This window comes from Oncorhynchus tshawytscha, linkage group LG03 (genome assembly GCF_018296145.1).
Source record: "Oncorhynchus tshawytscha isolate Ot180627B linkage group LG03, Otsh_v2.0, whole genome shotgun sequence".
NCBI lineage: Eukaryota > Metazoa > Chordata > Actinopteri > Salmoniformes > Salmonidae > Oncorhynchus > Oncorhynchus tshawytscha.
The window spans coordinates 15564526-15588603 of NC_056431.1; the positions used below are offsets into that span (position 1 = coordinate 15564526).

General features: G+C 42.2%; 1 protein-coding gene across 1 annotated transcript; it reads left to right on the forward strand.

Moving 5' to 3' along the window:
- The first annotated feature begins 24 nt into the window (after positions 1–24).
- LOC112244599 (Golgi-associated kinase 1A-like) lies at positions 25–23810 on the forward strand. Its single transcript, XM_042310598.1, has 5 exons — positions 25–1298; positions 13834–15339; positions 21284–21406; positions 22258–22361; positions 22769–23810. Exons 1-5 carry the CDS (start codon positions 1296–1298, stop codon positions 22971–22973), a joined length of 1941 nt encoding a protein of 646 aa, XP_042166532.1. The 5' UTR covers positions 25–1295; the 3' UTR covers positions 22974–23810.
- Positions 23811–24078: the final 268 nt, after the last annotated feature.

Below are 24078 nucleotides of genomic sequence, written 5' to 3' on the forward strand. Positions count from 1 at the left end.
AGCCTACTTCCCCCTGTAGACTTTATGTATGTGTTCTGATTCACCACACTTGTGTGCACTTGTACTTTCCCCTTCAGAAGGGTGGAGATTTGGGATGCATTTTCCTTTTTAATCCGTTTTTGACTGCAATTCAAAGAGTCCTAGGTCAACAGCTACAGTACCAGAAGGGGGCAGTCCTTGACTATAAAGATGTACCTAGTGAGCCAAGAATTGACATCCTTTGTCCATTGTCTTTTAATCCGTTCATGGTTGAAAAGCACCTCATCTTCAGAGAAATCAAACAGTTTTTTCTTCATCTCTGAAGAGGATAGAACCCTATGGGCCAGTTTCCCAGACACAGATAAAGCCTAGTGCTAGACTAAAAAGCACTTTCAATGGAGATTAGGTTGAGCATGTTTTTTAGTCCAAGACTAGGCCTAATATTTATTACAAAAAATAGGCTATGTGTTATTAGTTAAAGTTATAGACCTAATTGGTACGGGTCTCTGTTAGATCTGTCCCCTGTGACTCATTTGCCAAGGAATGGATAGTGAGCATAATACTTTACAATTCAAGCACATTTCAAAGTGGATAAAAAGCAACATTAATTCATTTTTATGGGTCTGGTTCTTATCGTTTATTAGTCTCATCCACCAAGGATATTTATTGTCTGTTATTCAAATTAGGCTTCGTGACTCATTTAAAAACGTGATCTGCAATTTCAAGGCGCCTGTCTCCAATATATGGACAGCTAGACCACGCAAGCGCTGCGCGGGCAGGCCGCCTGCTCTCAAATTACAGCGCATTCCTAGAGTCTACTAAATTCCCATCCAGTCCCAGAAAGAGGACTTTTACAGTGAAATAACCTTCCCTGAAACGCACGGGTCCCTCGGGAGTGAGGGCTGCTTGTGATATATGCCTATGCTCCACTAAAGCAAAACTGTGGGTTGGGATTTCTTCTGGAGAAGTAGGCTACCACGAATGTTTGAAGCCACTGAAACGTACCGTAGCCTATTTAAGTATTGTAATTTGCGAGATTTATTGTTACCTTTATTAATGCCAAAGTACCCTACAATAATGACAACTGCAATGTAGCCTATAGAAGGAGATTAAACATAGCTCAATTCAAATGATCAAGTGATCAAAGCACTGTGGAGAAACCGGAGACTTTACGCACGCTGCATCTTCAGAGACCAATGCTGTCTAGTCTTCAATGAAGTTTGTGTAACCATATCTACATGGCGTCACCGGACGTGTTTGCACTATAATAAACGCTGTAAACTTTTCTTGTGGAATGCACCCGAGTGGGGAAAACGATGGTAAGTGTGGTTCATGTTTCCTTTAAATCATCATTCTATTTTTGCTGCCCGATAGCACAATTTCAAACTTTGTTTTAGTCTGTGCATCCACGTGAAAGTGTTGCATTTGCATAGTCTTGCTGCACTTTTGTTGATTCTGTTCCTGATAAAGCTGCAGAATAGACCATTTCCAAACCGTTTGGCTAAAAAAGCTAAACCAATTTTATCTGTAGACTACACTATATCGCCAAAATAATGTGTGCCTTTATTTCATGTGATACGGAATTGTAATCCTATTTAGCCTGAAGGAAAAGAAGCAAGAAAGTGGTCAGCCCAGAGCATTTGTTATCGGTCATATTTTGACACATCAGCACCAAGAGCTGACTTCCATTATCCATTCTGTCTGTTCTGCACTGACTCCTGATCAGAGAAACTTGTGAAGTGTCATTACTTATGGTAATAGTATCAGTAGAATGAGTGGAGAGACTAGAAGTAATAAAGGTTTATATTCCGATTATCTTGCATATATTAAGAAAGAATGATAATTTATTATATTAATCTGATAGAAAATTATATGTTCATGCCTTACAAATATTAAAGTTGATAGTAAACCCTCTTACAGAAAGTTTTAAAAGGTTTTAGTCAAAACACTCTTTCAACTAGGTGATCAGGGATCAAGTCTCCCAGTTCCACCAGTCAGCCCCTGCAGTCTCACAGTTTCTTAATTGATTCCATACATGTAGACAGGAGACCCTGGTTTGAACAGCTCCATGGAATCCAATAATAACTCCAACTTCTCATCTATTGGACCTTAAATGAAGCTTAAGGAGTATTGTGTCATGAATTTTACAACCTGTTATTTATTATGTTATTTTTACATTTTGAGGAGCACTACTACCCCTGGTAAAAAAGTGTTTGGCACCCTAGACTGTATTGGAATAGTGATCAGCTCCTTCTGCATGCAATGTTTCTGTGCTCAGACATAAACTCAAAGCTCAAGTGAGGTAGAGAGAGGCATCTTTTCTCTTCAAACACAAGCATGCACTGACTACAACCTCAACCTCAAGTCTGCCTCAAGTCATTCAAGGGGCACCATTGGAATTCACTGCTGTAATCAGACACACAAGAAAAACTCCAGCCCCACAGGATATTGGTTAGACACAATGCACTGTGAGTGCCGTCCATCCATGGTTGTATTCTCAGCTGGGATTTTAGTTCCTGGGTTTGCTTTGAAAGTGAAAGCAGTGCCATAACTTTGTGCGCTTAAAGGGTGGGCCAACCGCTGTCAAATACCATATTCCAGGCAGTATTGGGTCTCGGAGCAGAGCAGTCCACATAAGCCCATGGTTCCTGTCTCAGACAGGATGGAATGCGTATTGCCTCAATGCATTATGAATGACCCATGTAATATTGGCTTCCAAGTAAATCTGTTAGGAGGACAGGACTCCACACCACTGCAGTTCAGGGGGACAAAACAACGGCCTCTCAATTTAGAAAACACTTAACATTATGTTGCCCTTATGCCATAAACTAAAGATAACATTAAGTACTTAAAATTATTGAATTGTAATGAAAAGACTGGAGTCAAATACAGTTTCATATTAATCCTAAACAGGTTCTACAGTACCCGTGGATCTCTTTATATGGACTAGTAGGACTCCGTGAATTAGGCAAAAATTACCATACAAACACTGACGTCTGAACTTTTATAACTCACACACTTTCCATCTAGGTTTTAGTGTATGTGTGTGTGTGCGGTCAGTGAAACCTATACAGTATACACTTTCATAGGTTTCAGTGTGCACTGTGCAGGAATTCTGCCTAGTGAGCTGACCTTTTCTCTGGGAAGAAGGAACGTGTCATAACAGCTCTGAGCTCTGGCTACAAGCTCCTGTTTTATGAGGCCTGATGGGTTTGGAGCAACTTTACATCTTCCAGTCCCAGAGAGCATTAGGGGAAAGATGGCTCCTGGTAAAAGGTTGATGGTAAGATTAGACCGGGGATGTGGCTGCAGGACTGTGTGGGACCGAGGTGTCCAGAGTGTGTATATTGATGAAAAAATAGGTCCAACTGGGGACTAGGAAAAACTCTGATGTGTTGTAGGTTGTTTATAATCTCAGTAATCCTCATAGAAAATACATTTGCAGGAGGGGAGAGGATGGGAGGGGAGGAGAGGTCTGGCAGGAGGTTTCTATCACCAAATAGTGGTGATTTTGTTGGTAAATCAATCATTTGTCTTGTTTTTGTGTTACGATAAAGAAAGAATGTAATGTTGCTTATTCTGGGCCAATTTTGCACCAAAAATTTCATCCTTCTTCTTAGGTTCCTCTCTTGCCATGGCAAAAAGCAGACCTTCTTAAATGTGCTCACACACTGCAGCCATATGGTTAGAACATTCTTGCTCATGTTTTTCATAGCTGTGACCAAGGTCTGAAGTTTAGAACACACAGTATATCCCTAGGCATCATTCCTTAATTAACTAACATACATGACTGGTGGAAGCATGACAATTCATTTCAATTATTTAGTCTATCAGGCTTTTTGGTGAAATGTTTAGATTATGATTTCAACTTTAAACAGTTGAAAAGGCAAACATGCTCTCAAGTCGGTACCAGTGTGTGTGTGTGTGTGTGTGTGTGTGTGTGTGTGTGCAGTGGTGGAAAAAGTAACAAACCAAACAAATCATTTCAACATTCAGACATCATTTACAAACGAAGCATGTGTGTTTAGTGAGTCTGCCAGATCAGAGGCAGTAGGGATGACCAGGGATGTTCAGGTGATAAGTGTGTGAATTGTACTATTTTCCTGTCCTGCTAAGCATTCAAAATGTAACGAGTACTTTTGGGTGTGAAGGAAAATGTATGGATTAAAAAGTACAATATTTTCTTAAGGAATGTAGTGAAGTAAAAGTAGTTAAAAATATGAATACTAAAGTAAAGTACAGATATCCAAAAAACTACTTAAGTAGTACTTTAAAGTATTTTAACTTAAGTACTTTACACCACTGTGTGTGTGACATTATTTATCACTGTGCAGGCAGGATCTGGCAGGGGGCCTATAAAGGGCACTGCAGAGAGCAGAGCCTCACTGACTACTATTAAGGCTCCTGCTTAACGTCTCTGTGTCTGTGTGAGTGTGTGCGTGTGTAGTAAATAGCAAATGTATTCAGCCGGCTAAATGCATCAACAGTGTGCCCCATGGGAAGTCAGTTGGCTGGCATTCATTTACATGCATAGAATACAATGTTATCAGCAGCTAGCCACACTGCCACAGGACAGTCAATTGACCTTAAGCAGTTTATACTGCAGGTGGGTGATATCAATTTGTAATTCAAAATCACACTAGGACATGCTGCTCTCATACATCATTTGAATAACTGAAATATTTGACATTTAGTACAAATAAATGCACACTAGTGTCCTGTTCAAATTGCCATTGTTCTTTGGGTATATCTTGACGAGTAACTGACTGATGACCTCACCGTAGACTACACTGATCCTCTTGTCTTGTAGGCTTTGCCTTGTAGATTTTCCTCTGACACAGTGGCAGTATAGCCTTGGGGAATGTTTGGATCATGACTATCCTGTATCTCACACATCCATCCATACAGTACTGCACATACAGTTTGCCTGCCACACTTCAAGATGTTTTCCACCGTCATTCAGAAAACCTGCGATGGTTTGACTACTGTGATAACAGGATCTTGACAGTGATCCAGAGCTGTCCCCACCTGTCTCTCCAGGCAGGCCCTGATCTGCTCGCTGCTCGGGAGGTTGTGTGTGTGTGTGTGTGTGTGTGTGTGTGTGTGTGTGTGTGTGTGTGTAGAATATGTGTAGTGGTCTCTATTTGTCTCTTTTGTGTCTGATTGAATTTGATTGATATCAAGTAAACACAATCAAATTTATTTCTAAAGCGCTTTTTACATCAGCTGTCACAAAGTGATATAATCACCACTGGGCTGACTTCTTCAGTCTCACACTGTGTATGAGTGAATCATTGACTGCAGCAGATCGACTGTTGTCACACTCCTATACTGTGTGCTGACGTCTCTGCCATAACAAAGAGGCGTTGCTGATCATGCACACGTATACACACAGGCACATACACGTAAACACACAGGTATACACACAGACACATACACGTATACACACAGGTATACACACAGACACATACACGTATACACACAGGCACACAGACACGTATACACACAGGCACATACACGTAAACACACAGGTATACACACAGACACATACACGTATACACACACACGTATACACACAGACACATACATGTATACACACAGACACACACACGTATACACACAGACACATACATGTATACACACAGGCACACAGACACGTATACACACAGACACATACACGTAAACACACAGGTATACACACAGACACACACACGTATACACACACGTATACACACGTATACACACAGACACACACACGTATACACAAAGACACACACACACGTATACACACAGGCACACACACGTATACACACAGGCACACACACGTATACACACAGACACACACACGTATACACACAGGCACACACACACAAACACGCATGCACAGGACAGGCTAAGCAGCAGATGGTTGCCCCTCTTCCCCTCTCTATCTCTCCATCTCTCTTTCACTCTCTCACTCTTTATCTCTATCTGTCCTCTCTTTCTCTCACACACCTGCAGACTTCCCTTTGTAGATTAACATCATCAAGTCATTACACTGAGGGTCTCTCTGTGTGCAGCAGAGAAGCACACCTGTATCAGCCTGGCTGTCACTCAGAGAGCGGCTCGGTTAAAGAGGACAATAAAAGCACTGTTGTTCTGTTTGGGCCCCTATCTCACCACTCTTTCTCCCAGGTCCCGGGGTATAAAGCAGAATATAGACCTATGACTAGCCCATTATGAGAATGGCTCTCTGTGGTATAGTAAGAGACCAGTGGAAAGGAGGATATTGCTGATGCTGACTGGAGAGGCGAATGATGAGCAGCAGTTTCCGTCATGGGACGAGCTGGTTTCTTTTCCCATGGCATGGGGTCGTTGCAGTGAAATATGCATCATCAGGTATTGTCAAGGTCACTTGGAACACAGCATTGCTATAAATCTAGAGAGAGCAAGAGAGAGTGTTTGAGTGTGTGTGTGTGTGTGTACGTGTGTACGTGTGTGTGTGTTGCCAGTAAGACTATAATCCAGCCTGGGGCGTCATGTGCATTACTGCACCACATCCTCTTTCTCCCAATCTCCCTCATGAAACTGTGTTCAACCAACCACAAGGTTTATTCCTTTCCTTTCAGTATAGCCATCTTGAGATAATGTTTTGCTCCGTAACACTTCCGGTCAGTGTGATCTCTCAGGCAGCAGAGATGTGGTGACTGATTCAATTAAGGTCTTCCCCTGTCTGACATCAGTGGAGAGATCTCATGCTGCCTTTTCCATGCCATCATGTCATATTACTGTCAGATGATGGACTTTGTTCTCCCTCACCAGTCAACACTACAGCAGAATTGTTTGTTGTGATGTTCTGTATGGATTTACAAAGCAGTCAGTGGATTTATTGCATTCTTTGTTAGCCTTTTTGTTGTATGCAGTTTATTGAAAGGGAGGTTCTAGCTTATTTTTCTCTTTCAAAGTTGCCTCAGCGCTGGGACTGAATGGTCATGTGAGACAGTAATTATTCCCTATCTTTGACTAGAACATCTATTTAATGCACACAATAATAACCTACATGAACATGGAAGCAATTAATTTCATGTTAGAATATACCCTCTAAACCTCCTGTGCCCATTGTCACGAACCGGCTTGAAGTTCGTAACAAAAGGGAAACAACATGGAGACAAGGAATAACAAAATATATTTATTAAATAAAGTAAACTAAATACGATTAATAATGGTGTGTGTAATCAGTAGTGTGAGTGTTTGCTTGCATAAATGTGATAATGCAAAAGGCCACAAAGATAACCACAACAAAATCTATAAAGGTGTCTGCATGGAGAGAGTCTCCCCCATGAATGGGGAAGAGGTGTATTTATCCCGGGACACACCAGGGCCCAGGTGTGTCCCATGTCGCTGACGACCCTCCCGGCTCCACCCACCAGCATCCTAATAAGGAAAAGGAGAGCAAAGAGAAAGAATACGACAGACAGAGTGGGAGGGTTGTCACACCATACACACAGATAGACACACGTGCACTTAAGCGAATAGACATGTTTTCACACAATTTCACACGTACAATTCATACATGCCCGTTACCAAGTAGACGAGGCCCAATAACGGAATAACATTCTGTGTGTGGTCACAGTGTATCAGTTTTACCATGGTAGAATGGCGAGAGAATGTACTCCTTTGTCCTGCCATGCAGGAGTTTCATTCTCAACGGGTGATTAACTACAACATATCAGCAGGAAAGAGAGAGAGCCTCCTCCACATCTAGTGTACGTGGTTATGCTAATAGAGCTGCAACCCAGTGCTTTTCCAGAATATGACTGTGACAGTCCCTAAAGCCTGACCACCAAAACAGTCTGTTCTCCTCCCACTGAACAAGGCTACTTTGGGAGCTCTTTTCAGATGCTATTCTCTGTGTAATATTAATGCTATTCGTCTACAGTATTCACCCTCACCCTTTCTCTCTCTCCCTTTTTCTCTCTCTCCCCTCCCTACTTCCACCTTTCTCTCCTCTTTCTCCTCCTCCCCCTCTCCGCTAAACATAGAAAATAATGAGACTGATTTTCTCATAATCTTCTTTGAATCCTGTAAAGCATTTGTTGCATGTCTCAGCATTCCTGCAAACCTGTCCTCGAGCGTTCCGTCTACTAAAGGAGAAGAGATGTAAAAAGAATGGACCAGAAGGTAAAGGCATCAGACACCTGGCCTGCTGAAACGAGTGGGAGGCTATAGCCTAATAGAATTCCAGCCTTGCGGTTGTCATAGCTGGAATTAGACTGAAGTGGAACACAGACAAATGCTGAACAACAATTGGGAAAGATCACTGCAAGAAAGGTAATTGACGAGGATGACTCCACTCAATAAAGTGAAGCTGTATTCTTCTAGTGTTCTAAAGTGTTAGATAGAGTTGAAGTCGGAAGTTTACATACACTTTAGCCAAATACATTTAAACTCAGTTTTTCACAATTCCTGACATTTCATCTGAGTAAAAATTCCATGTCTTAGGTCAGTTAGGATCACCACTTTATTTTAAGAATGTGAAATATCAGAATAATAGTAGAGAGAATGATTTATTTCAGCTTTTATTTCTTTCATCACATTACCAGTGGGTCAGAGGTTTACATACACTCAATTAGTATTTGGTAGCATTGCCTTTAAATTGTTTAACTTGGGTCAAACGTTATGGGTAGCCTTCCACAAGCTTCCCACAATAAGTTGGGTGAATTTTGACCCATTCTTCCTGACAGAGCTGGTGTAGCCGAGTTAGGTTTGTAGGCCTCCTTGCTCGCATGGACTTTTTCAGTTCTGCCCACACATTTTCTATAGGATTGAGGTCATAGCTTTGAAATGGCCACTCCAATACCTTGACTTTGTTGTCCTTAAGCCATTTTGCCACAACTTTGGAAGTATGCTTGGGGTCATTGTCCATTTGGAAGACATTTACGACCAAAATTTAACTTCCTGACTGATGTCTTCACAGTTGGGATGGTGTTCTTCGGCTTGCAAGCCTCCCCCTTTTACCTCCAAACATAATGATGGTCATTATGGCCAAACAGTTCTATTTTTGTTTCATCAGACCAGAGGACATTTCTCCAAAAAGTACAATCTTTGTCCCCATGTGCAGTTGCAAACCGTAGTCTGGCTTTTTTATGGAGGTTTTGGAGGACTGGCTTCTTCCTTGCTGAGCGGCCTTTCAGGTTATGTCGATATAGGACCCATTTTACTGTGAATATAGATACTTTTGTACCTGTTTCCTCCAGCATCTTCACAAGGTCCTTTGCTGTTGTTCTGGGATTCATTTGCACCTTTCGCACCAAAGTACGTTCACCTCTAGGAGACAGAAAGCGTCTCCTTCCTGAGCAGTATGACAGCTGCGTGGTCCCATGGTGTTTATACTTGCGTACTATTGTTTGTACAGATGAACGTGGTACCTTCATGCTTTTGGAAATTGCTCCCAAGGAGGAACCAAACTTGTGGAGGTCTACAATTTTTTTCTGAGGTCTTGGCTGATTTCTTTTGATTTTCCCATGATGTCAAGCAAAGAGGCACTGAGTTTGAAGGTATGCCTTGAAATACATCCACAGGTACACCTCCAATTGACTCAAATTAGGTCAATTAGCCTATCAGAAGCTTCTAAAGCCTTGACATAATTTTCTGGAATTTTCCAAGCTGTTTAAAGGCACAGTCATCTTAGTGTATGTAAACTTCTGACCCACTGGAATTGTGATACAGTGAATTATAAGTGAAATAATCTGTCTGTAAACAATTGTTGGAAAAATTGCTTGTGTCATGCACAAAGTAGATGTCCTAACCGACTTGCCAAAACAATAGTTTGTTTACAAGAAATTTGTGGAGTGGTTGAAAAACAAGTTTTAATGACTCCTACCTAAGTGTATGTAAACTTCCGACTTCAACTGTAGGTGCTAATATGTGTTGTGTAGCCATGTATCAGATCATATAGCATGTGAGCTGAAAACCGTTCAACAGCAGCCATGCAATACAACAATGACTTTGTGTCAATTTCGTGCTATTTTGTTTTTGTGATGATTAAAATTCCTATCAAATATGACACTAAGGCATTTGTCTTGTTGTTTTTTGTGCTGTGGTTTGGTGTTGAGCTGTGTATCATACCCCCATGTCTGCTATAGAGAAGTGCTAAAGCCACTAAGAAACAACACGATGTCTTCATGTTGACACAGTCACACGGTCACACAGACACACAGACATACAAGGTGCTACTACATGCCTGACCACTAATAAGAGCTGGTTGGCCAAACCACTGGGAAAACAAACTGAGTCACTGGATTTGGAAAGGATTTGGAAAGGGTCAAGACAGGGTGCATCTGTGTCACTTCCACAAAATTCCAGAACTTTGGAATGTGATTAATGTGTTTTTGGAGAGCAGGTTCCATCAGTGAGTGTGAGTGAGTCTTCTGGCTTTGCCAGGTGGAGGCTGGTGCAGTGCGTCACTGGACTGAGGGTGTTGGACCGTGGCATCGTGAAACTTCAGCTTTATCCACCCACCGCCAAAGAATATCTCTGCTGCTCAGGAGCTTAGTACAATGTACATTACAGTATAGGTACAGGACATATCTTATGCAAATGAATCCCTAGATATACACCCTATGGGTACTTCTGTAGATATGAGAGGATTGGAGGTGCAAGCAATATGGCGGGAATTTCACCTGGCTTATCAGAGGGCAAGATGGAGCTACCACCATATTCTGGTGGTATACTATATTCTACCCATCCAACTATCTCAGATCTACTATTCATATGCCTGGGGGTTAGCTGGGTAAGTAGTAGATCTTATTCAGACAGGGATCTCCACGGACATCTAAAAGCCCATCAGGACCCTGACTCAGTCAGAACTACTGGCATGACATTCTTTTAGAAGAGCATAATGAAATCCATTCACAGGTGGGTTCTGGGAAAGCTGTAAAACTGTCGTCAGTCACCGACTGGGAAAAGATCTTACTGGTTTGAAACATTCCTTAGGTTGAATTCCCTCAGAGAGAAAGAGAGGAGCGAGGACAGGACAGAGGCAGGCAGAGGGACAGCTGATGTAGGTTGTCTTTCTGAGAGATGACTGCTTTCACCTACTATTGGTTATGTAATTAGTAGAGTTGCATTGTGGGCCAGTAAAGCTGATCCTTGATGGCAGTTTCTCACTAGTCACTGTTACTAAATATTCATCTAAATGTAACACAGACAAAATAGAAAAGATTAGAAACAAAAAGATGGTAGAAGCTAAGTTATATTCATAATAATACTGTATGTATGTGAAGATCGAATGGAACCATAATATTTAGTCTTTAGTATTTTATTAGGATCCCCATTAGCTGTTTCTAATAGGGATCTTCCTGAGGCCCAAACAGAAATTAAACATGACATCATACAAAACATCATACAAATTTACATTATTGTATTACAATTTTACAATACTATATTACATTACTAAGAATAATGTGTGGGTGCGTGTGTATAGCATGTGTTAGTGTGTGTCTTCAGAGTCCACGTTGTGCAGTGAGGTGGTGTTTTTAAGGGTACATTTTTTTCTGATTTTATTGCTTGGGTTAACTGAGGTGGGAGAGAGTTCCATATAGTCATGGCTCATAGCCTCTATAGCTATACCATAGCCTCTATAGCTCTATACCATAGCCTCTATAGCTCTGTACCATAGCCTCTACAGCTCTATACCATAGCCTCTATAGCTCTATACCATAGCCTCTATAGCTCTATACCATAGCCTCTATAGCTCTGTACCATAGCCTCTACAGCTCTATACCATAGCCTCTATAGCTCTATACCATAGCCTCTATAGCTCTATACCATAGCCTCTGCTCTACCATAGCCTCTACAGCTCTATACCATAGCCTCTATCGCTCTGTACCATAGCCTCTACAGCTCTATACCATAGCCTCTATAGCTCTATACCATAGCCTCTATACCATAGCTCTGTACCATGGCCTCTATCAGCTCTGTACCATAGCCTAGCCTCTACAGCTTTATACCATAGCCTACAGCTCTAGCCAGCTCTCTAGCCTCACCATAGCCTCTACCAGCTCTAGCTTTACCATAGCCTCTATAGCTCTATACCATAGCCTCTATTGCTCTATACCATAGCCTCTATAGCTCTATACCATAGCCTCTATACCATAGCAGCCTATATAGCCTCCCATATATCGCTCTATACAATAGCCTCTATAGCTCTATACCATAGCCTCTATCGCTCTATACCATAGCCTCTACAGCTTTATACCATAGCCTCTACAGCTCTATACCATAGCCTCTACAGCTCTATACCATAGCCTCTATAGCTCTATACCATAGCCTCTATAGCTCTATACCATAGCCTCTATTGCTCTATACCATAGCCTCTATAGCTCTATACCATAGCCTCTATAGCTCTATCCCATAGCCTCTATAGCTCTATACAATAGCCTCTATAGCTCTATACCATAGCCTCTATAGCTCTATACCATAGCCTCTATCGCTCTATACAATAGCCTCTATAGCTCTATCCCATAGCCTCTATAGCTCTATACAATAGCCTCTATAGCTCTATACCATAGTCTCTATAGCTCTATACCATAGCCTCTATAGCTCTATACCATAGCCTCTATAGCTCTATACAATAGCCTCTATAGCTCTATACCATAGTCTCTATAGCTCTATACCATAGCCTCTATTGCTCTATACAATAGTCTCTATAGCTCTATACCATAGCCTCTATTGCTCTATACCATAGCCTCTATAGCTCTATACCATAGTCTCTAAAGCTCTATCCCATAGCCTCTATAGCTCTATACAATAGCCTCTATAGCTCTATACCATAGCCTATATAGCTCTATCCCATAGCCTCTATAGCTCTATACAATAGCCTCTATTGCTCTATACCATAGCCTCTATAGCTCTATACCATAGCCTATATAGCTCTATCCCATAGCCTCTATAGCTCTATACAATAGCCTAATCCTTTCATTGATATGTGATTCAGATAAATAACTGCCTCTGGATTTACCATAGGTTTGAATAACATTGAGAGCATATTCCATAGAGATCCATCTGAATGGATTCATCTCTATGGCATACGATGGAGACTTTATGGAATGGGACCGGTTTGTATTTAGGCCTATGCCACAGAAAAGTAATTCATCATCACAGAGGCTGCAGTAGAAGTAAGACATTCAGAATCTGGTTGTGTCCCAAATGGCACCCTATTCCCTATGGGCCACGGTCAAAAGGAGTGCACTATATACCATTTGGCACGCAGTGTCTATCAGCACATTCTGGATGAACTGGCGTGCAAAAGGGAATGCTACAATATCTATGTGTTTGCCATAGTATTTGTCTCAACTCAGTAACTGTAACTCTCCGACAATATAAGCTGAGTAAAGCCCAGCTGTGACTGAAAAAGGCTTTATTTACACTTGTGTTTATTGCAGACGGGATACATGTGGATCAACTCTCTCTCTCTCTCTCTCTCTCTCTCTCTCTCTCTCTCTCTCTCTCTCTCTCTCTCTCTGTCTCTCTCTCTCTTTCGCTCTCTCTCGCTCTCTCTCCTTAGTGTTTTAAACAGAATAACTTACCAAATCATTTTTTATTTAAAAAAAAATGTTTTTGGTTTGCCCTTGTCCTTCAGTCTGTGTACCGATATTTGCATTTGTCAACCTCTGAGAGATTCAAGTTTCCTCTTCTGTAAACACACACTGGAACCTGAGCTGTTCAGTGGCCGACCAGTGACCGTACAGTTTAGAGAGTAAATATATGATGTTTGATTTATGGCTCTGCTCCATTATAATCATGGCTTTTTGGTGGTTTGCTCCCAACTACAGACCTAACATTCTCTTTGTTTTCTGTTTCCCATGCATGCAGGCCTTAAGAGTGTGGTCCAAGATCTGCTGCAAGAGGTGGGCAGTGTGGGCCTTCCTCCTCCTCTTTACCCTGTCTGTGGTGGTGATCAACATCCTCCCCTTCCCCCCCTCTGAGACACGCAGGCTGCCCTCACGAGGCCTGAGCTCTGCTGGAGCCAAAGGGTATAGAGCGAGGGCAAGACCCAGGGAAAGGGCCTCATTGGCCCCTCACCACCAACACCATCTTCCTCTACCCCTCAAAGGTCACAGTGGAGTTTGGAAGCAGAGTGACAAAGTCAAAGAGTCCTCAAAGCATCACCTGGTCATGGCCCTTCCCAAACTGGATAGGAGAGCAGCTAGCATGACAGATGAGAGAACTCACAGCAACTACAAGAAGAATCGTAAAACTAAGGGCATCGCCTCCAAAAGGAAAGAGAAGAAAGAGATGCCGCCAAGTTCTATTAGAGACAAACAACGTGATACCGCGCCATTGACAGTCAATGCTGTGCTAATAAGGCATGATGGAAGCCATCTAACCAACTGCAGTGGTTCAGAGCTCTCCACCCAGCCACCACCTCTTCACAGACAAGGGAACCTCCACCCAGCCGTGACCCAGACTGTAGAGCACAGCCAGAGCCGCCCTTCTACTGCCGCCCTTCTACTACTCGGTTTGTCTGACTCTGAGCACAAATGTACTCCAGATGAACAGAGGCAGGACCAGGGGCAAACCAGGCAGGCAGGGCAGGCAGGGAAAGCAGGGAGGAAGAACCTAACCAAGCAGCAGGCTGTGAAAAAGGTCCCCAGAGAACTCAGGAAACGTGACAGACAGCCTTCGTCTGGGCGTAAAAAGACCCGGCCCACAGCAAAAACAGCAGCAGAGCCAGAGAAAGGGAGTGAGGGGGAGGCCCACTGGTGTAAGATGTCAGCTGGAGAGAGGGAGTTCCCAGACACTGACACACGGAGAATAAGGACTGGGGACCCTGACTCTGTGCCATGGCTCAGCAAGGACGACATTCACAAGATGGAGTTCCTCTCTGGCAGTGAGGTTGTCAGTAAGGCTAGGCTCCCAGCCCACGGACAGGTCCTCCATGTAGGGCTGGGTGCCCCTCATCATCCCCCTTCTCTTGGGGCTCCATTGGCTGACCACAGTGGGCACTGCCAACAGGGTCTGTGTGCCCTGATCAAACGTCCAGACGACTGGTTCGAAGTCTTCGCTTTCCATTTAGACCGTGTTCTCGGCTTGAACAGGAGTCTGCCCACAGTGCTCAGGGACTTCCACAGTGACATCCTGCCTTATAAATACACCAGAGGGGCAGCCAGACCCGTGGTGTGGTGGGACCCAGGTATCCAGCACCTGGCTGATGATGACAATGACCAGAACTCATTCCCTCTCACCTGGCCCCAGTACCAGAGCCTGCTGAGGGCCAGGTGTGGAAGTGGCAGCGGCGTGGCCCTCAACGATACCCCCTGTGTGGGGGTTCACCATGCGGAGTGGGGGCACCTGGCACTCTTTGACTTCCTCCTACAGGTATAGAACAACTAATAACACTGTATCCTCCAATCACACTTGTTAAAGCCTTTTATTTAACTTATTGACAGAATTGATTTGAACGTTTAAGAGATACATTGGCTAGAGTTCAGAGGTCAGAAAAACTGATAGGTAGTGGATGTGACTGTTAAATTTTATATGTGACTGTGTCACGTTCTGACCTTTATTTCCTTTGTTTTGTCTTTGTTTAGTATGGTCAGGGCGTGAGTTGGGGTGGGCAGTCTATGTGTGTTTTTCTATGTTGGGGTTTTGAGTTCAGCCTAGTATGGTTCTCAATCAGAGGCAGGTGTCGTTAGTTGTCTCTGATTGACAATCATACTTAGGTAGCCTGGGTTTCACTGTTGAGTTGTGGGTGTTTGTTTCCGTGTGAGTGTTTGTTGCCACACGGTACTATTTCGGTTTTCGTTCATGTTCACATTTATTGTTTTGTATGTCATATTGTTCAGTTTATGTCTTAAAATAAACGTTATGGACACTTACCACGCTGCGCATTGGTCCTCCGATCCTTCTCGCTACTCCTCAGAAGAGGAGGAGGAATGCCGTTACAGACTGTTAGATTTCATATGTGACTGTTAGATTTTATATGGCTCCTAATGCCAGGCATTCTAACCCGATCTTAATTCCTAACCGTATCCCTAACCTTAGCCATAACCTTAACTCAGTTTTATCCTGATGTGCCACTCAAACGTACACATCCAAACTTCTATATCCTTTCAATCACACCATGTGAAGACAACCTATGGAAATAATGCATAGACTAGAGTTCTGATTGAAATCTCACCTCACCTTGAGAGATGTAAGTTTTGTAAAGTTGTTATTCCAGTACGCTGTATAAACTGACAGTTAGCTAGTGATTCACTTAACGTCACTATGGAGGGTCCAGTTGATAAGGACTCATGAGGTCAGGCAGACTGGGAAAACTCATGGCAGCCAATGGTCCTTGGGTGTGTCCCAAATGGCACCATATTCCCTATATAGTGCACTACTTTTGACCAGAGCCCTGTGGGCCCTGGTTAAAAGTGGTGCACTACAAAGGAAATAGGGTGCCATTTGGGATTCAGATCTTGTTTTGCATTTATATTAAAGAACATTCTCACTGGATGAAATCCACCGACCTCGTCTAATAGTAGGCTGGCAGTCCTTGATAATGAGCCTATTTGAGCACTGGATTGTATTGCCAAGGTCTTATCATCTGAAGAACTCTACTCACTAAACTGCCTTTGATTAAAAGATACCGGCCAATGAAAAGAGTGTGAAGATCTCTCTGTCTGGAGCGATAAATGTAATTGATTATCAGATAATTATGTTTTTTCATGGATCACAGGTAGAAGGGTATTGTTGTGAGTGCATCCCATCAGCTTACTAGACATACAACATAATAAGTCATTACTTCAAGCATCGGCTGTCAGTGCAGCTTACCGATCGCTGCAGCTGTACACAGCCCATCTGTAAATAGCCCATCCAACCAACTACCTACCTCATCCCCACATTTGTTTTAGTTTTTTTCTGCTCTTTTGCACACCAGTATTTATACTTGCACATCCTCATCTGCACATCTGTCACTCCAGTGTTAATTGCTAAACTGTAATTACTTTGCCACTATGGCCTATTTATTGCCTTACCTCCTAACTTTATTTGCACACTCTATATACAGAACTGTTATTGTGTTATTTACTGTACGAATGTTTATCCCATGTGTAACTCTGTGTTGTTGTTTTTATCGCAATGCTTTGCTTTATCTTGGCCAGGTCGCGGTTGTAAATGAGAACTTGTTCTCAACTGGCCTACCTGGTTAATTAAATAAAGGTGAAATAAATAAAAATTAAAAATATATATAATTCTCCCACTAGATGAATGAACATTATCATTCTCCCTACTACAGTAGATGAATGTATCAACGCAGTTCAATAAAAAATCAACACAATGTTTGTCTCTAATTTAGCTTCAAACTCATTTATGATCTGCCAGTGATTTATAATGAAGTTGGAGATCTTTATTGTGTAATAAATGATGGCTGATGGTCCTTGTAAGAGCCAGATGGAGGATCATTGTGTGTGTGTGTGTGTGTGTGTGTGTGTGTGTGTGTGTGTGTGTGTGTGTGTGTGTGTGTGTGTGTGTGTGTGTGTGTGTGTGTGTGTGTGTGTGTGTGTGTGTGTAAAGCTGAGTAATTCTGCATGGGGAATATCTAAGCTGCCATTAGGGAATGAGAGGTGGCAATGAAGCCAACAGCCCAATGATGTGTATTGCATGTAAGAGAGAGTTAGTACGTATAGTATAGAGAGAGTACAATGTACTCGGTCTTCATCAGGCCTCTAAAGACCCGATGACTGGCCGCTGGCAGTGTGAAGTCAAAGTCAGGGTTGCCATGGTGATGCTCGGCAATCATGGATGCCTAAGTCTACACTAGGAAGGACTGAGAGGAAAGTGATAACAGCTGCTCCTCTCGCTGTCTGTCTCTATAGCCAAAAAGAAGTCCATTTCTTTGTTTAGAAAAAAAACCCAGAATAAATAAACAGTGTGCTGGTGCGCTCATGGGTAAAAACTACAAGTCCATGGAGACTTAGTATTAGGTGCTCTTTGAAAAGGGTGGTCTATAACTGGCAGAAAGAAATATGGGGATGAAGGACACCACATAGTAAACAAAACATTTACATTTTAAACAAAACATTTAGAAAAATTCCATCCATTCCTTTGTTACTGCAGGGTGAACAGTCATTGTTACATAGCCAATACAGATTGCGGGCAGAATACATATTGTTTCAGAAAATAATGTCTCACGATGAGAAGGAAACAATTTTTCTAAGGCATAAAGAGGCTGAGTAAACAATTAAAAAAATGTATGCCTCGAAAAGAGATTAGTCACAAATTGCATTCTTTGATTGTGTTCAATCTAAATTCTCTCACTTTGGAGGCTATTACTGCGTTTTATCCATGCTACCCATTCTATTAAAAATATAAAACTATTTAATAGAACACCCAACCACTGAACCAACTCAGCTGTAGAAAAATCTGATAAAAAGAAAGAAAGACTGTTTTATCTCTCTGTGAGATGGAATGGAATGGGTAACTAAAGTGTGGGGGGAGATAATAGTGGCTGAATACAAAATGGAACGCTATTCCTATATAGTGCACCAGATTTGACTGGCTCTGATCAAAAGTAGTGCACTATATAGGGAATAGGGTGCCAGTTGGGATGCGATTAGCCACTGCATGAATAATACATGAGTAGTCTCTTTGCAGAAGTCAATACCTGTAACATGGCCAACTGTATTGATTGTATTGATTCAGTGGAATTGCTGACTGGGACCCTGTAACACTTGTTCCTACCTGCTCATTTAACACTTCTAATGGCTCTGATGTGGAACATAACACCAATTAGCAAGGGGAACAGTGTGAAGGACACACAGTCACACACGCACTTTTCCTGGGAAAAACAGAGGAGACAGAGGACCTTGCGCCAAGTGTCCTCGTTGTTGGTCATTGCCTTGGATGCTTTGAATTGCCATTGTAGGCTAAGAAGGCTACTGATGTATCGCTATGAATTAGTTGTGAGTAGGCTTGTTGTAATTGCTTGTGAAGTTATTGTTTGTGATATAGACCTTAATAGCATGTCCTGTTTCCCAGAAACTTGGTGATGGTGTAATACTGTATGTCAACACTGGAACCCTTTCCAGGAGACTCTTGTACTCTGTCCCTACGCGAATGAGTGTATTCTAGTGTCAGGGTGAAATGTAGTAGGGATGTGAGAACTCCTGAAGGCGCTAAAGAAGTGAAGCGAAATGGTGTGGTGTGAGTTTTACCACAGAGAGGCCCAGACAGCCCTGGGGGCATATCTCACCTTGGTAACTCTCAGAGGAGTGTGGCAATGCCTTCACTTCTCGGTTTAACAACAATGACGACATTGCTCCCTTCCTCCCCTGATAGTTGGTTTGTTCGGCGGTGTAATGGGGAAGAGAATGACACCACAGGTGTTGATGTTGCATCATTATAATTAGGGATTTTTTGTGTGAAAATGCAAAAACAAATCAACTGCAGTGAATGCATACATGCATGAACAAATATAATATGATGGGTGTTAACTTTGAAAAAAGTCAAGCTTCCTTCTTTAAACAGTGATTATTGAAGTTGGTGAAGTGGAGAGAAGTCAGTCTGAAGTTACAATAGATATGAATTTAAAGTACACTTAAAAGTTTGGCTTTTCTATAGCACTCTTGTTCATAGAATTGGACTTAATGCAATAAATGAGGTGACAAAAGAAGCAGTCTTACTGCTTTCGCTAGCTTGCTCTGGTTTGCCCTCACTGTAGGTGATTGACCTACAATGACCGATCCACCTCTTACTGTACTCAACTCTGGTGACCTCTGACCTCAAAGTCAACGTTCCCGCAGGGGTCTGTCTCACACAAGTAACTGCCTCCTCATCATCCTTCCTCTTACCTCCTCTCACCATCCCCCCACTCCTCCTCTCACCATTCCACTCCTCCTCTCACCTCCCTCTCCCTCTCGCTCTCATGCCAAAGGCTTAAGCTGTAACTGTCACTAACTCTACCAACACTTTGCATTTGGATTTCTGTCAACAAAATGATCAATGACTGCATAGCGAACAAGCGGTAAGAGTTATTTGCTATGGTTGATGATTTCAGAAAGTAAATACATTTTCTACTTGTTTCTTGTAGTCACCCTTGATTTTCCTCTTGGAAAGCTGTTCTGGAGTCTGAAGTTCTTTATAAAGAAAGGACCGAAGAGATCCTATAAATCAGGAGTTCCCAACCTTTTTTCACCAGGGCCCCTTTTTCACATGTTAAACATGTCATGCACCCACCACTTTTTTTATTACTGTTTATTGAGATAGCATATATTAAATACACCACCAGCTTGAATTTGTTTCATTTGTGGGACCTAGGAAAACAGTGTTGTTCTGAAGCTAATTTCCTAATTTTTTAGTTTGTTAAAATTTTTTTACCCCGTTTTCGTGGTATCCAATTGTTTTAGTAGCTACTATCTCGTCTCATCACTACAACTCCCGTACGGGCTCGGGAGAGACAAAGGTTGAAAGTCATGCGTCCTCCGATACACAACCCAACCAAGCCGCACTGCTTCTTAACACAGCGCGCATCCAACCCGGAAGCCAGCCGCACCAATGTGTCGGAGGAAACACCGTGCACCTGGCAACCTTGGTTAGCATGCACTGACCCCGGCCCGCCACAGGAGTCGCTGGTGTGCGATGAGACAAGGATATCCCTACTCGCCAACCCCTCCCTAACCTGGACGATGCTAGGGCAATTGTGCGTTGCCCCACAGACCTCCCGGTCACGGCCGGTTACGACAGAGCCTGGGCACGAACCCAGAGTCTCTGGTGGCACAGCTGGCGCTGCAGTACAGCGCCCTTAACCACTGCGCCACCCGGGAGGCCCAATTCTACATTTTTTTATGATAATAATCATAATAATGGATAAAGAAAATAGTCTAGGCCGTTATCAAACATGTTTTATTATGATCATTTATATGAACACTCAATTAAATTATTCATATTCTATTTTATACAAAGTGAATAGATCAATTGATAGCCACAGAGTCACATTGTATAAGATTACTCCCCAAGCAAAGGCTGAAATGACGCATAGTCCAATTTGTTTCACTCCTCAACTTTAGAAGGTCGTAGCTCAGGTTCTGAATATCATAGAGACCAATCAAATATAATCCCATGTGCATCCAAGTCGTGTCTTCCTTGGGTGTTTTACTGCTTGTTTCTAGCCTAAAGAATCACAGATCTATGTGTTGTTTTATATTGGTATACAATCAGGAATTGTAAAAACTAAAACAATTGGGAACCTCTGCTACACAGTTCTGTATGTAATTCTATGGAAAGGACATTGTTGATGGTCAATCCCAACTAATCCATGTTCTTCCATCCCCCCATGCAGGTGAATGATCGTCTGGACCGGTACTGCTGCGGTTTCCAGCCTGACCCAGCAGAACCATGTGTGGAGAACCTGCTACATACCAAGTGCAGGAACTCAAAGGATCTAGTGCTGGTGCACATCCTGGTAACTGTCATATCACACCCAAGAAACATCACATGGACATAATGTATGGGCCATTCTGGCTCAGACAAGGCTTACTTACCTACTTGGACATAATGTAAGACAATAGCCTGCAGGAGGTTTAGGAGGAGGCTTGTCTAAATAATCTAATAGGACAATGTAAACAGACCTCTACATATACTAATATTATTATTTCTATCCAGACCTTTTCTTCTTAACAAAGAGAATTCCGATGTTGGATAAAGATGATCACTATTCTTTTACAACTGCTTTGTGGAAAAATGACTCCCTCTTTCCACTGAACCTGCTGAACTATTTGAAAAGACAAATAGGATTCTATTAAGCACATTACACATTATTATTTCGACTGTTGTAGAAAGGAGTAAGAGTTGACTTGGTATCTATATACTGGATTCTTGACCTGGCTCACTGTAATATAGTATATCTTCTGCTGTACATATCATTCATATCACGCATAGATTGCATTTGAATTACTCACACAGTGTTATTTGGGTTGTTAACTGGATCTGTCCTGACAATTATGATTTCTTATTTCTTCGTTTTTGAAGATGTTTTGTGTACTTTGACATTTTTAGTACATTGTTCGGAGCTAATAACAAGCATTTCACTGCACCCGCCATTACACTATAACACTGTATGTGAACAATAAACTTTGATTTATAGTTTGATATATAGTGAGAGGTGTAAAAGAGTAATATCTAGTTTAAAGTTAGTCTCCCGAGCCTTCCTCTCATCTCATAATTACTATATTAATGTCTATCAAAGAGATACAGTTAGTGTTGATGATACTTTATGCTAAACTAAGCTGTGTCTGTCTATGTTTTTTTCTACAGGTGAGGAGGGTAGAGCCTACCAGACTGGTGTTTATAGACAATGCAGGCAGGCCAAATCATCCCCATGACAACCTCAACTTCCGCTTAGTAGAGGGCATCGATGAGTGAGTACAAACATCTATTATCCAGTCTCTATTCAAGGCTAGACAGAATCATGGAAATAGGCTTAGTCTGCCAGAACTCCGGCCAAAAGTACTGCACTATATAGGCAATTGGGTGCCATTTAGGAAGCACATTAGTGTACAGAAGCTCAGTTGAACCCTACATCAACCCCACATCACACAGCCTTAATGTGTGCTTTATAAATCCAGTGAAGTGAGTGGGTGGATCTTCACAACTCTAGCTATGCAGTGTTGTTATTTCTTTCTGAATACTTCAGAGATGAAGTATAACTGTTGGTAGATTAAACTAAAATAGCTCACACCATCACATTATGCTCAGTCAATTGTGTTTGATATCCGCTGTCTGGTATTTGTCTGGATTTGACAGTCTTACTGTGTTTTTCTGGCAGGTTTCCAGAGAGAGCTGTATCAGTTCTCCAGTCTAGCTGCTTGGAGAGCATGCTCCTGAGCTCTCTGTATATGGACAAGCAATTCTGGGAGAGTCGAGGGGGGGCACGTGGCCTGAAACCTCTCATCCACACTGTTGAGCAAAGAGGGAGGATACTGCTGCAGCACATCCACGACAAGAGACTGAGACTAAACAGGGATTTGTGAATCCAATGGCCCAGAAGGCACCCAGCAGCACATTAATTTCATCCAGGCAGGGGGTGCCTGCGACAGACATGGAAGCCTCCTCAAGGTCCCAGCCAGCCTAAAGACACAGGGTGTGTCTTAAATGGCACCCTATTCCCTATATAGTGCACTACTTATGACTATAGCCCTTCATTGTCTGTAAACACCCTAAGAGCCCTGGTCAAAGGTAATGCACTATATAGGGAAGAGGGTGCTCTTTGAGCCGCAGATACAGTATGCCTGTTCCATGCTGGTTGTGGTTCCCATCCATGTTGTATCCATACAAAATCCCTCAAGCCAAGCAAATTATGTTATTGAAATTGCACCCTCTTCTTCCCTGACTGTTCATGAGGTGAGTTTTGTATTTTCAAATAAAAAATAGCAGATTGAAATATCTATTTAATGTCTGTTATATGAGATAAGCGTTTGGCTGCAATCTTAAAATGACAGATTTTAGATCAATGAATAGCTTCTGAACTGGATCGAGGCTTCTGGTCGATAAGAAAATACCAAACCTTTCATAAGATTGTGCTCCTAAGACAATGATGAGGAAACCCACTCAATTGGGTTAAAGGAACACAATTATTATTATTATTATTGCTGAACATTGGACTTATTTCCTATGTTCCAGGACATTTAGACAATGTTGACTCCACGCCAATTAATAAACAATGGACAATATATTGAAGTGACCTACAGACTGGGGTTGCTTCCTTGTGGGGATACATGTCACGACTGTTGAAGGATGAGGACCAAGGTGCAGCGTGGTGAGCGTACATTTTACTTTAAGAAATGACGCCGACAAAACAATAAACAATACCAAACAAACCGTGAAGCTTAAGGCTATGTGCCATCAAACAAAGTTAACTTCCCACAAACACAGGTGGAAAAAAGGGTACCTAAGTATGGTTCCCAATCAGAGACAACGATAGACAGCTGTCCCTGACTGAGAACCTTACCCAGCCAAAACATAGATACAAAATCATAGAAACACAAAACATAGAATGCCCACCCCAACTCACGCCCTGACCAAACCAAAATAGAGACATAAAAAGGATTTCTAAGGTCAGGGCGTTACAGTATTGTG

What these genes read in the sequence shown, in the direction of transcription:
- LOC112244599 (XM_042310598.1), top strand. An exon ending in TCTTTGACTTCCTCCTACAG is followed by an intron (nt 15,340 to 21,283) that starts GTATAGAACAAC and finishes CCCCCCATGCAG; the next exon opens with GTGAATGATCGTCTGGACCG. An exon ending in TTAGTAGAGGGCATCGATGA is followed by an intron (nt 22,362 to 22,768) that starts GTGAGTACAAAC and finishes TTTTTCTGGCAG; the next exon opens with GTTTCCAGAGAGAGCTGTAT.